The sequence below is a fragment of the Acipenser ruthenus genome, chromosome 4, assembly GCF_902713425.1.
Source record: "Acipenser ruthenus chromosome 4, fAciRut3.2 maternal haplotype, whole genome shotgun sequence".
Lineage (NCBI taxonomy): Eukaryota > Metazoa > Chordata > Actinopteri > Acipenseriformes > Acipenseridae > Acipenser > Acipenser ruthenus.
The window spans coordinates 26,235,353-26,249,861 of NC_081192.1; the positions used below are offsets into that span (position 1 = coordinate 26,235,353).

The 14,509-nt window shown below is 36.1% G+C and overlaps 1 protein-coding gene across 4 annotated transcripts in view; it reads right to left on the bottom strand.

The window, feature by feature from the left end:
• Positions 1-1,342: 1,342 nt before the first annotated feature.
• sgk3 (serum/glucocorticoid regulated kinase family member 3) overlaps positions 1,343-14,509 on the bottom strand; it is a 33,528-nt gene continuing 20,361 nt past the window's right edge. For 3 of the 4 annotated variants that reach the window (XM_034000060.3, XM_034920557.2, XM_059022248.1), the window contains 13 exons: positions 14,163-14,238; positions 13,538-13,613; positions 12,534-12,583; positions 12,330-12,387; positions 11,688-11,771; positions 11,455-11,586; positions 9,285-9,397; positions 8,586-8,622; positions 6,085-6,171; positions 3,395-3,490; positions 2,837-2,992; positions 2,367-2,456; positions 1,343-2,169 (listed from right to left, as the gene is read on the bottom strand). In XM_034000060.3, the coding sequence (XP_033855951.2) occupies positions 2,002-2,169; positions 2,367-2,456; positions 2,837-2,992; positions 3,395-3,490; positions 6,085-6,171; positions 8,586-8,622; positions 9,285-9,397; positions 11,455-11,586; positions 11,688-11,771; positions 12,330-12,387; positions 12,534-12,583; positions 13,538-13,613; positions 14,163-14,238 (1,223 nt within the window). In that variant the 3' untranslated portion in view covers positions 1,343-2,001. The remainder of the gene's footprint in view (positions 2,170-2,366; positions 2,457-2,836; positions 2,993-3,394; positions 3,491-6,084; positions 6,172-8,585; positions 8,623-9,284; positions 9,398-11,454; positions 11,587-11,687; positions 11,772-12,329; positions 12,388-12,533; positions 12,584-13,537; positions 13,614-14,162; positions 14,239-14,509) is intronic. The other variant, XM_034000061.3, reaches the window with a different exon arrangement.

Consider the following 14,509-nt stretch of genomic DNA (forward strand, 5'->3'; position numbering starts at 1 on the left):
ATATATTTTTTTCATTCCACACACTGCCACCCTTTTTAGAAAATATATTACTATACTGAACGATATAAAGTATCGGTCTTAGATTTCATAAATTAATTTAAGCAAAATTTTCTGGTTTCTCATTTGGTCTGCCTTCTTCCTCGTGCAGATTTTCAAATATGGCGGGAACATTTAAACCTGCAGCGATCAATTTTTCACAACTGTATTCTTGTGGGGTGAGCACCTTTAATATGCAGTCGATAAAAATAAACCAGAAGACCTAAAATCAAGGTATGGCGACCATTTCCAAACACGTTGCACCCCTGCGGTTAAAGCAAACTACACTAGTTGAAAGGCAAATAATCTCAGCGTTTATAGACGAAGAATAGTGAATAACTTTGCTGTTGCCCAATATGATTTAAATGTGTCTTTAGTTTAAGCATTTTAAAAAAAACAATAGGTCTGTAGAAAAAGCAGCACTTGGGGTTCACACTAAAACAGTAATAACAATTATAAATAATGTAAATTCCTGACAGCTGATCCTTTGGCTCCAGGACTTTCAAATCTGTTCTGTATCCTATGCAACGCATTCTAGAACATTCTCCAAATTTTACAGGGAGTTATAAAATAAAAAATATTAGATAATAGTTTCACTCACAGGCAGGACTCAACCACCCACCCTGTTGATCTCTACTGAGCTTGTAAGGAAGTAATCAGACTGGTACTTTGGATGTAATAATACCTGCGCTGCAACAATTATATAAAACAAAACAAAAAAAAAAAACAACAGGAGCTATCACTGCCTGGGTGGCACAGTGGGAATCCCTTCGATTACTAAACCTTCACCTGTGGGACCTGTTTAAAATGAACTGAGCTGTGGAAGGCATTATTCCTGTGCAAGACATTATACAACATCACAAAAAAACGCAACGGAAATGCCTGCTGCAAATTTGTTTGTGCCTCTGAGATGCTTCCTTGAATAGATTTGCTATATAAAGTTCTTAGGATGATGGGCATTTTAATTTTTTTGTTGTTGTTTTGGGCTCCAGATGACCATACAAATCAAATCACTGGCTTTTGCCATTGAGTTTCAGTGTACTTTCTGGTATATTCCTGGTATATCTATATATTCTGAGATACAGATTATTATTCCTACACAATCATTGTTATGCCGATCGGTTCTCCGCAAGCCAAGGGGAACTCCGCACATATTCCTATTTCAATTCCCAGTTACTACTCCATGCAGCCCTTGCTCCTGTCCTGTGAATAATTATATTGAGAAGAGTCTACAAAATTAAGATCATAAATATGTAATATATACCAGACTGTTCAAAGTTGATACAAAGAAATACAAATGAAAAGGTTCATTTTGTAGTCCACGAATATTTATTTTTTTATGCGATAGTCCCAAAAGGACTCATATTTCACAACTTGTAAACAAATATTTTTTGATAAACAGGTCTTGAAATAGCATTAGAACATTCTACCTGCACCATGTCTTTTGAAGGTAAAAAATGTATCCTATGCCATGATATTTTAACAAACAAATACTACAGTGTATACAGAGTGCAATTACTCAATAGATTATATTAGAAATGTTTCAAAAGCACAAGGTTGCAAATATACACATAGTAGAAGTTGGCTGCAGAAATTTATCAATCAGTAAGTGACTTTAATCAAATGTTATTTATTGAAACTGAAAAATAAGATATGACTAAAAGACTACTTAAATGAATATGAATCAATCTCTAAATGTTTCACCATATATCCTGAAGAAAAAATAATAAATAAATAAATGCAATATTTTGCATGAAAACAACAGTGCAGACACATCTAGGCTTGATACTATGCACAGTGAACTGAATTAAGAATTATCCCTTGTCAGGTAAAGGCTTTTTGGAAAAAGTAAGGCTATGTTTAGTATTTCCCCGAGTCTTCAGAAGGCTTTAGTTTTAGGTCTGTGTTGTACAGCTTTATTATACAAGTAATTTCCGCAGCATCAGTCCAGGCAGAGGAGTCATTCTAGAGGAATGAGTCTTCAGAAGGGGGTGCGTAGGAAAATCCAACAAATGCATCATCTGCCTCGAGTACGCTAGCGTTAATGGACTGCTCAGAAGAACAGCACACAGAGTGTGGGACCGTTTCTTCTGTAAATTCGGTATCAAAGTTCTGGATGTCTTCGGGACCAGCCTATAAAACAAAGAAATACAAAATTTGTTAAAAAGAAAACTTAAATGAGAGAACAAGCATGCTTTTATCTGTGCCCTACACATAAATACACACACTTGTTGGTGAATGTGTGCTTATAACTATCATAAAAAATACTTTGTTGTCATTTTTATGAAGTAATTAAAGAAATGCAAATGCGAGAGATGATGATGACATACTACGCGAGGATTAAATGGAGGGGGAAACTTCTTCTGTACAAGGTCCTCCCAGCTGATAGCATGAAAAAAGGGGTGCCTTTTGATCTCAAGCTGAAAAACAGAAACAATGATTGGAACGCTGCAACACATCTGCACTACAGTAAGTGGATTCATCTTTAACATATATTAAATAAAAAAAAGATTCAATTGTTCAACTATGATACCAATCCTCAATATCCCACTCATGCACCAGCAACTTTTACATACCATTTGAATCTTACACATGTATTCATTCACACATATATACAGTACATTATAAAAGTGTCCAGAGACTCAGGGTTTGAACTTCAGAGCTCACATTTCCTAGACTAATGCTGTATCCCAGGGGTTCCCCAACAGTGAAGATCAGTGTAGGGAACACTTCTGTAATGCATGAATTGATGGATATTATACACTCCTCAGCCAACAGGGGGAACTCTTCACACACTTACAAAATCATCGTTTGATCCCAATCTCTTTGTCCGTTCTTTTTCCAGCAATCCTTCCAGAATAGACCAGGCAGCACTGGTAGCTCCAGGCCTAACGGTCAGTGGCTTGTGAAGTATGTTTTCATACATCTCAGCAGTATCTCGGCTATAAAATGGAGGCTACAGGAAAAAAACAAAACAATAAAAATAAAATCTTAGCTTGCACATTCAGGTTCCCTTTTAATAAAAGTCTTCTAAGAGGCATGCACAGACTATAATCATGTGTGTACATTGGGATTTTTTTTTTCTCTCAAGGCAGCAGTCCATATAATTCATATACTAATTCATCAGCACTTCCCTAGAGACCAGGCTTGGTGGTTCGGGGTAGGACTGAGGTGCACTGGTGGAGCTCTGAAAGGAAGTCCTAACAGTGCTATGTTTGGCTATAGTTCCTGTCACTTGCTATGAGCACAACATTTACAAACAGTGATCTCTAATAAACAGTTATAACTAGCTCCCATCCCCTACTGACATAACCCATCAGTTGGCTAGATAGATAATTTGAAGACTATAGTTTCTTACCAGTCCATAGAGCATCTCATACAGGACAGAGCCAAGACACCACCAGTCCACTGTATTGTCATAGGGCTGCTTTCTCAGGACCTCTGGTGCAAGGTACTGAAAGAAGAAATGGAAGAAACATTTATTGTATTCTTCAATCTCAGTAGTGCACATGCATAAATTAATAGAAATAGAAGTTTTTTTGTGAATAAAAACAAAACATCCCTGGGGCACAATGGGTTTATGAACCCTGCAATTATAAGTTTGAAGTCACTATCTCAAATATAAAAATAAACCCTCAATCAAATTTTACCTAAAGAGAGTCACAAATATCGCTGTGTATGGAGTACGAAGCCAGTATCTTTAAAACACTCTCTATATTGAAGTATCAACTCATAACCAAAAAGTCAAATGAACCCAATATTGCACAAGACAAAAATAGCTGAAGTAGCTGCGTCCACAGGTTTACAAAAACAGACTCTCCCCTCATGTGGATGCTTACATTTTGAAGATCAAGAAAACATGTCTGCAATTGAAAACCATTTTAGATCAAGGATGCAAATTTCACCAGTGTTGTTTATATAACACATGTAAATTTCCCCCAAGGAATCCCAAATAATTAAAATGTACAAATCTGTTTATGTTTATCTATCTATCTATCTATATATATATGGTTGGGACCACGTACAATTAAAAACATTCATGATTGAACGTGCGATGCATTGGACATTCAATTTAACTGAAGCTAATTTACATCGATAGTCCCAAAAATAAAACAAAACATACAAAACAATAACAGTAAAATACAATTGAAAAAAAAAAAAATCAGCAGGGAGGGGGACTAATAAAACAACATTAAAATACAATTAAAAATAACAATAAAATACAATAAAAGAAAATCAACAAATGGAGGCGGACTAGACGTGGTCATAAATTGGTCCCGTTTTAACCAGTTTTTCAGTTCTGATAAAAAGCTCATGTAGTCTGATGTACTTTTCATAAAGTCTGGTAACGTATTCCAGAACACGGCACCCTTGATTGAGAAAGCTGTTTGTGCAAACTTAGTGCGACGTCGAGACACCTCTTATGGTTGATCGAGTGACTCTAACAGCTTTTACCGAGCAGGGCTGAACAAATTCCCTTAGGGGCGGAGGGGCCAGTTCATGTAGAGACTTAGAAATCAGACATGCATTGGAAAAATGTATAAAATTATCAAAACTTGACATGTTATATTTCTTAAGAATGTGACAGTGATGATATTTTACTGGCTTATTGTCTAAACTTTCAAACTCTGTATAGAGATTGAAGTGGTTTTAACATAGTTGACCCAGCCTGTGTCCATATAGTTATACAGTAGGACATATGGGATAAAATCATAGAGTGCAAATACATCTTAGAAGCAGTAGTAGGTAAATAGTTTCGAATGTAACTAAAATTGGACAGGTTAAATTTCACAGTTTTGATTACTTTTCTTTTTTTTTTTTTTTTTTAATTTAGTCGTTGCCAATTAGTTTTTATTATTTTCTCCCCGATTTGAAATGCCCAATTATTTTTAGGCTCAGCTTCCCGCTACCACCCCTGCGCTGACTCGGGAGGGGCGAAGATGAACATACACTGTCCTCAGAAGCATGTGCCGTCAGCCGGCCACTTCTTTACACTCTGCAGACTCACCGCGTAGCCGCCTCAGAACTACAGCGTCGGAGGACAACGCAGCTCTGGGCAGCTTACAGGCAAGCCCGCAGGCACCCGGCCAGACTACAGGGGTCGCTGGTGCGCGGTGAGCCGAGGACACCCTGGCCGACCTAAGCCTCCCGAGTTGTGCTTACAATTTCATTTTTTTACGTAAACTTATGCATTTTGCTACTGTGTAAATTACCAGACACTAATGTAAGTGTATACATGAAGAGGGTTTTTTGTGTAAATGTATATTGTAAATAGTGTGTATTTATTGTAATCAGTTAATGAAGTACCTGACACTCCTTGGAGAACCTGCCTGTTGTGTGCGATACCAGCTGTGGAATCTAATCAGCAGGTAGGTACGGGGCATCAGGTATAAAAAGGTTCCATTGATTCACCTCAGGGCTACTGCAAAACCAAAGCCAACTGGGCTAAAGAAGCTGAAATTCACCGATGTGTGTTTGTGAGTGACAGTGAGAGTAAGAGAGAACCAGGGTTGGATACAGAAGAGTGAGCAAGCAAGTCTAAACCACCGTACTTCGTGCACTGCCAGTGTCACGTGAACTGTTCAGTGTGCAGATACATAAATAAATCCTGTTCGCCTGCGGGGCGTATCAACTTCAACCTCCATCTCCTGTCTGTCACTCAGCAGCAAATTCACGCACCCACTCGGCAGACTGCTACTCTGTCACAAGCATTAATATCCTGTATCTTTTTAAACAAGGGATTCAGGGGAGCTCCTTAAAAAGCCGAATCTCAAAACAGTAATTGTGTGGATATAGTAATTGTTACAGCTGTGTATAATGGCATTTAAAACAGGATTCATCTATCCAACCTTTTACATATCTGCCCTTAATCTGGTCCCACAGCAGTCGGATACGTGACGGACTACTGTAATATGCAATATATATATATATATATATATATATATATATAGTAACAGAGTCTAATAGGAACAAATTAGTCAAATTCATACTTATGAACGTAACTAATATTTTTCCAGTTTAGGGGTCCATGGGAACATAGAAACTCACTTCCGGTGTCCCACAAAAAGTATTTGTGGTGTCGTCCTGAGAAATTCCTTCTTTGCACAGCCCAAAATCAGTTAAAACTATGTGACCCTAAAAAAACAAAAGCATTACAAAATTATTTAAAACAATGATCATTCAAAGACTCAAATAACAATGCAAGTTCCTGTAATACAAATGTTTAACTTTGTTTTGCTGCATGTCTGATGTTTTTTGACAGACTTCAGTTTGAGGAATGCAACACAAAACCTAATGACTCCTCATTGACTGAAGAAAAGTTTGAGTTTTGTAATGCCAACATACCCATGAAGAACAGTCTTTGTTCTCGTATGGCCACATCAGTTATTTTCTACAGCGGGACAGTGTTTTCAGCAGGGACAACAGATTTAATTTTTCAAGATGGGAATGTCAGTTCTAGTTTGCAAAGTTAACAGAAAGTATACAATTCCAGAAAGGCTAACTTTGAAGGGATGAGACAGGAACTGGAAGAAATAGACTGGGCAGGGGAATTGGAGGATATGACAGTTGAAGTTCAACAGAACAGATTTAAAGTTATAATGCAAGACAAGTATATACGTAAAATGAAAAAATACCAAGTTTAACAAACAATCAATAAGATGAATTAAAAATAAACTTAGAAAAAAAATGATAAGAATTTAGGGGTTTGTGTAAACAAGTAAAAATGGATATTAAAGACCAAAAGAGATCTTGAAAGAACTGTGAAAGAGGAGCCTAAGGTATAAAGGGATGAATATGACAACAATGTTCATGAGGAATGCTAAATATCTGATGTACTAAACAAATATTTTTTTAATGTTTTCACCAGAGAGGATACAAATAATATGCAGCCAGTGCTGCCCGCCTGCACACACACAGGTCTTAAGGGTTTCAGCATCAGTTAAGTAGAGGAATTAAATAAGCTACAGGACCTGAAAAAATAACAAATTACTGGGCCCAGATGAGGTCTATCCAAGGGAGCTTAAGAAAACAACGGTAGAAATATGCAGACCACTGGCTACAATTATAAATAGGTCTATAGAAACAGGTGAGATCCCTGAAGACTGGAAGCTTGTAAATGTGGTGCAATTTTTCAAAAAAGGGGGGATAAGACAGAGCCAGGTAATTATAGACCTATTAGTTTAATTTCCAGAACATGCAAAATGATGCTAGCAATATTAAGAGGTAAGCCTGAAGACTATTTATACAACAACAATATTATAGGGGATAGACCACATGGGTTCAGAAGAGGGAGATCATGCTTGACTAACCTACTTTAGTTTTTTGAGTATGTTACAGCAAATGTAGATGACAGCAATGCTTACTATATAATTTATCTTGATTTTCAAAAGGCCTTTGACAAAGTTCCACATGAAAGACTTACATACATTAAAATCAGTAAGAATACATGGGAGGACATGTAATTGGATACAGAACTGTTTTAAAAAAATAGAAAGCAGGGAGCAATTGTGAGAGGTGTAAAATCTGATTGGGAGTGTATTTAGTGGGGTACCTCAAGGGTCTGTACTTGGACCCTTACTGTTCCTCATTTATATAAATGACTTGGACCAAGATGCACATGGCAAGATTGCTAAATTTGCAGAGGTTACCAAACCTGGGAGAGTAGTGGACTCTGAAACCGCAGCCCAGCTAATTCAAAGTGATGTGGACCTTCTCTGTAACTGCACAAACGTGTGGCAAACAAATTGTAATGTTAAGAAAGGTAAAGTACTGCATATTGGGCGTAATAATCCATGTTAAGTATAAAATGAATGGGATGGAAATAGGGGACGAGGAGTTTGAAAGGGATCTCAGGGTTATAGTGGTCATCATTTAAAGTATCTCACCAATGAGGTGAGGCAATTAAAAAGGCAAATAGAATGTTAGGCTGTAATGTAAAAAGTGTGGAATACAAGTCTAGAGAGGTTATGCTAACATACAATGCCCTAGTTAGACCCCACCTAGAATATTGCGTGCAGTTTTGGTCATCTCACTACAAAAAACTCAAGAAAGTGCAGAGAAGGGCAACTAGGCTGATCCCAGGACTTTATGACATGAGCTATGGGGACAGGTTAAAATAATTAAATCTCTTCAGCCAAGAAAAAAAGAAGGGAAAGAGGGGACTTTATTGCAGTCTTCAAAATCATAAAAGGTATAGATAAAGTTAGCCCAGGACTGTGACACTACTTCAGATTTAGCAGAGAGAGAACAAGAGGGCATAAATGGAGGCTTGATTCTGTGCTTTTAAATTAGTTCCCCCCAGTAGGGAAGAATGGTGTGCTAACAAGGGACAAATCTTGATGGGTCTAATGGACTTTTCTCGTTCTCTTATGTTCTTATCAAAGTTAGCAGCAGAAAATGCTAAGAAGCCTACCACAAAGCAGTAAGTACAAGACAAAGTAGATGAAACAGTTTTCACAATAGACTGCAATCAAGTGAGACAATAGTACCACATAGAGTAATTTAATTTTGGTTCAATCTTAGGACTTTCTGTAGTATAGTACACTTACTTGGGAGTCTAGTAAAATGTTCTCTGGTTTCAAATCCCTTTAAAAACAAAGAAGACAATCTTATAAAACATCATTCCTTTCTGTAAGCTGCATTTTTTAAATTGCCAAAGTGTTGTGTGTGCGGGTTTGTAATGTATTAAGTCACCATCACGTAGCAGCAATGTAGACGTGAAATTTAGCTGCACTCATTTATTTAGGTGTATGTAAAAATTCAGCCCAACACTGCCCCTGCATTGGAACCTACAGTATTACATTTTAATGCACAAGTTCTAGGACAGGAAACCACTTACAGCCTCTAAAAATTCTGTAGAAAATAACTTTACTGAAGTTACAGTGACTGATATAAAATCAAGGAAAATTCAAGCTGAAAAGAAGCTTTTTTTTTTATTTGCTTCCATGTTTTTTTTTTTTGGGGGGGGGGGGGGGGGGATAACATGAAAATGTTACAGAACCAGTAGTAAACACATTTGTACTGCTTATACCAAAGTTGTTGTTTAGTAATGGTTTTATAACATTTACATTTTTACAGATGTTATAAATTTACAGTTTTTATTGTTGCCCTTAAGAGAGGGAAAGTTTACAGTGGTGCAAACGAACACAAATCCGACCCATTGTCTTCTGCCCCGTGTTTTCTTCTGGCATAAGGAATAGTAATACTGTCACACAAATATATAATCAATAAATATATTAGCTTGTTACCTGTAAACAATATTTATTGAATGCAAGTAGCCCAGTGCACTCGCCATTTCGGCAATGTAAAACCTGGCTCTAGGCTCTGGAAAGGTGCGTTCCCTTTGTAGATGGAAAAACAGCTGCAATGTAAGGCACAACCAGTCAATAGAAATCTCTCTGACACCTTATTGTTTCCTCGTTCTTCAAAACTGGAATATTACACCAAGCAATGGATAATTACATACAGGAGGGTAAGTTTTATTTATTTGCATTACATGGCTCAAGTTGAGGACAGCAAAGTTGTTATTTTCAGACTAGAGAAACTAGACCTTTATGAGGTTTTCACAGATCGGTCCCTAGCACTAGCAGTTCATAATCCAACAGTAAATGGTAATATACTGTTTAAATATGGTTCATGCATGTAAAATAAACCACAGTAGATGGAGTGCTACGTTTAAAATAAAAAATAATTTATATGTTATAGTGCTTGGAGAAGAAAGCTTGAACTATTATTCAAGCCAGGCCTTTCTCATACACAATTCAATCTTCAAACTAGGCTTTAATGAGGCCATTAGGGTAGTGTTCAATATCAAATTACAAAACATATCCCAAAATAGTACATTTCTGTAAAGTACATGCCTTTTCCTTATATCTGCCTTTATAAAAATCTGCAGCAGGCCTGTACTGTATTTGAAAGTGTGTGTGTGTGTGTGTATATATATATATATATATATATATATATATATATATATATATATATATAATTTATTTTTACTGTCGTCAGTACTGGACTAGTTCCCTTTAAGACAATAAGGCGTGATTGTGTAAATAGCGGATAAATTAATCCCGAACTACAACTTTGCGAGCAGAAGTGTATTATTGGCTGATCTCCTTAAATATAGCTGTAACCATGACTTTGCAATCACTTCCCCTAAATGTACTTCCTTAATTTCAAACAATGATTTAATTAAGAATGCAGCAACTGTGGGTCTGTCCCACATTTCCAAACAATGTAATAAAATCACTGAATCAGCTACGATTTCCTAATTGTCAAAGTGTTTGATATATATGGATATTCAAATCTGAATTCCCCTTATTATTATTATTTATTTCTTAGCAGATGCCCTTATCCAGGACGACTTACAATTGTTACAAGATATTACATTATTTTTACATACAATTACCCATTTATACAGTTGGGTTTTTACTGGAGCAATCTTGGTAAAGTACCTTGCTCAAGGGTACAACAGCAGTGTCCCCCAGCTGGGATTGAACCCACGACCCTCCGGTCAAGAGTCCAGAGCCCACACTCCACACTGCTGGCCTACTACCCCTTGCTGCTGCTAACTATTCCACTGCTAAATAAGATTGCAAAGGGAACAGAAACTAACTTAACATGATCTTTTTCTTTTTTCATAAAATTAGAGTTAATCAAAGAATAGAGTTAACACTGTGAAAATATGGCTCATGGTATCAAGCAGTTTTCTAATCTATTAGACTAAATAGATTAGAAAACTAAAACTACCCCAAGTTTGGGTCTGTTTCAAGCTTTCCCAAAGACAGAGAATCGCCAAATGCATTATGTACCAAGTAGCAGGGTGGAGTAGTGGTTAGGGCTTTGGACTCTTGACCGGAGGGTCATGGTTTCAATCCCTGGTGGGGACACTGCTGCTGTACCCTTGAGCAAGGTACTTTACCTAGATGGCTCCAGTAAAAACCCAACTGTATAAATGGGTAATTGTATGTAAAAATAATGTGATAACATGTAACAATTGTAAGTCGCCCTGGATAAGGGCATCTGCTAAGAAATAAATAATAATAATAATAAAGTATGAAGGAAATGTACACTCACTGCACAATGTATTCTTCCATAGCATTGAAAATAATGTATGTCATTGGCATCTCAAATGGCTTATAAGATATTAGCAGTTGAAACGCCAGGAGCAGCAGATAGCTATCCCCTTATGGGTATGCTTTCTTACAGTAAATGAGTGGTGACCACATGGTCATAATATTGCTAAAGAATTAGCAGTAATCCGAGGCCCTGGCTGATGATTTTCAGTATGATGCACTGATCTGACACCAGTATCTATATTACACAGCACATTTCTCTTATTTGTGGCCGTGCATACCTCCACAGATGATTCACGCTGTAGGAACAGTACTGTTTTACCAACGCCAAGGACACTGAGCTCACCTCTCCTCCATTAATGAAATCCAGCACAAAGTAAAGCTTGTCTGTTGTTTGGAAAGAATAATGTAGCCTAACCAAGAAAGGATGTTTTATATTCTTTAGCAGCACGTTGCGTTCAGCCATTATGTGTTTTTGCTAGAAGAAAGAATACAAAATAAAAAAAGACATTGCAGTGAAATAAAATAAAATAAAAACAAATTGTCCAACATCTGTTCAACATCAACATTTTATATTACCTCTCTCCGGTTAAGAATGACTCTTTTCTGTAAGACTTTGATCGCATAATATGTATTGTCCAGTTTATGTTTTGCAAGAAGAACCTGGCAAGATACAAAACATACAAAATATTTTTGCTTGTTGGAAAATATGTATTACAAACAGCAGGATATATTTTTTTCATTTCTTAAAACATGTCAAAAGGAAACCAGCAGAGCAGAACTGTATTGTATTGGGGTTTCACTTCCTAAACGGATTCAAAGCCGTCCTGACTGGTCACACATAGATCTGACTTCTCAATTCCTCATCCTCACCTATGATCAATCTGCATTATTATTATTATTATTTATTTCTTAGCAGACGCCCTTATCCAGGGTGACTTACAGTTGTTACAAGATATCACATTATTTGTTTACATACAATTACATTATTCTCATCATTCTCAACGGCACATTCAAGAACCATCAAGACTACTTCTGACTGACGCCCTTTGAGGGCAGAACGGTACAATCCAAAGTTAGGTATTTAGAGGGCAGTTTTTAATTCTTTCCCTGCTCAAACAACTACTTAGTAATATGCAGGGTGAAAATAGCTTGCTGAAAGACACGTGCCTCCTTTACATTGAGGTAATAATTTAAATAATAACAAACTGAAAAACCAACCTTTCCAAAGCTCCCTTTTCCAATGACTTTGAGGAAGTCAAAGTTGGTTGGTTTAGCTCTGAAAGATTAAAATGAAACAGGAATTTAATACAAGTGTAGACTATTGTTTGTCAATGCATGCACAACCCCTTAAATGTTTACTACAGAGGTTTCAAGATAATGTAAAACAGCAAAATATAAAATATATAATATAAAATAACATACTGAGGATTTCCAGATGGACCCAGGTTAATATCACTGGAGGTAGAGTTGTGCTACGTATATATAAAAAAAAACAATAATAATAATAATAATTAAAATTATATATTATTCAAGAACTAATATTCCACACAGTCACACTGCATTATCAGCAAATGTTACAAAAAAGACCATCCCAGATTAATCTACAGATGAATACACAATAACAACCAGTGTTGAAGATCTTAAGAGTATTTATTCATATGGCTATCATGTACATACTGTTACATTAAACAGAAAAGTCCAGCCCTGCATCAAGTTTCATGGAAGACTTGCCTCTTCAAAACTGGCCTGAATACTTAAGCTTTGCACACGAGTATAATCCTGCATACAAATTCATCTGTCTGTAGGGCAACAAGACTTCAGGAATTTCCCACAACAAGATCAAATTCTCTTAATTAATTGGGGCTTTCCTTCAAATTATGGATTTACAGCTACAATACAGTAACTATTTACATCTGAGGGACTGCGTATTTTCTGCACAGGACTGTTTCACTTTGATAGAGCAAATAGTTAACACTTGTGTTTATTTCGGCCATGCAAAATTAATGTATAGCTTCCGAGAGACTTTTAATGGAAAAACAGTAGTGTTTTTTCTCCATTATTTAGTCACCAATAAATCACAGATTTGTGTTGTGTTGGGGGAAGGCAGGTGCCTTAACATGTTTATCTATTTTTCTATTTTTAACCTAGCGCTTCCCCTCTAATGACTGACATGTTTTGACATGCAGACATCACTGAGGTGAAATGACCTACTCTAGGAAGTGACGACTACAGTACAAGAAAGTAATGCATGTAAAGTAAGAACATTCTTTAACCTCTTATGGCACCAGCTACTCATTTTCTAAAACATGTGTTTTTAAAAATGCACATGAGACCTACATGGCGAATAGAAGAGTATGACAGGTATGATGTATGGAATTAATTTGTTAGCTATTACCCTTTGAAAATACGTTTAATAGAATACTAACTTTTTCTTCATCATCTTCTGAAGGATCAGAAAGATTATTTGGTTTGTCCATCAGAAGAAATGCCCTCACATCAGGACTGAAAAAGAGAGAATATACTAATCTTACCAATGCAAAAAAAGCCTATTATTATTGCTACAAACATTTGTAACCTTCATTTGAAGCAAAAGTTTCTTGTTAAGCAGCATTGGTAAAAAGAATGTTCTTTTTTTTTTTTTTTTGGTATTTATTTATTTATTTTCACCCAGTATTCCAGTAATGCTATTGTGGTATTGATGAAAGCCAAGGGCTGAAATTCAACCTACTGCATGCATCCCTCTTTTAGTACCAAGGAGATGTATTAATTATGCACAGCAGGTACTATCTTGATTTTGGGTGCCAAGGTACAGTAGTTTTAGTAACTGTTCCCTATTTTTAATTAGCTAACACAACAAAGGCATACAGTCATTACAATGCTGCTGATGTGACTGAAATACATAAAGTATTAAAACCTGCATTTTTGTTAAAAATGATACTATATGAATATGAAAAAGTTCAAAATCATTAAGTCATAATACATGCGAACATCATTTAAAAAAAAAAAATATTGAAAAGAAACATGAAAAAAAGCAAAAAATATGATACTTACTGGTTACTTAGTTGAGGATGTGTGACCAAGTTCTGAATAAATTCATTCAGCCCTGATCTTCTTTGCTTTATAAATTCTGTGTAAATGTAATACAATGTATATAGTATAATTCCCTTTTATAATGCTTATGTAGGTACTTATGTATTATAAAATGATTCAAAAGCATATGTGAACAATAGCAATCTTTGATTTAATTTGCCAGACTCACATTTGACAAGCACACACAGGAATAATATAGGCATGCATAACTGATCAATGTGTTTTCAACACACTAATGAAGAAACTCAACTCAATTTCCACTGTTTGTTAGCTGCTCTCCAAGTTGTTAATCTGTAATCTTTAACCAG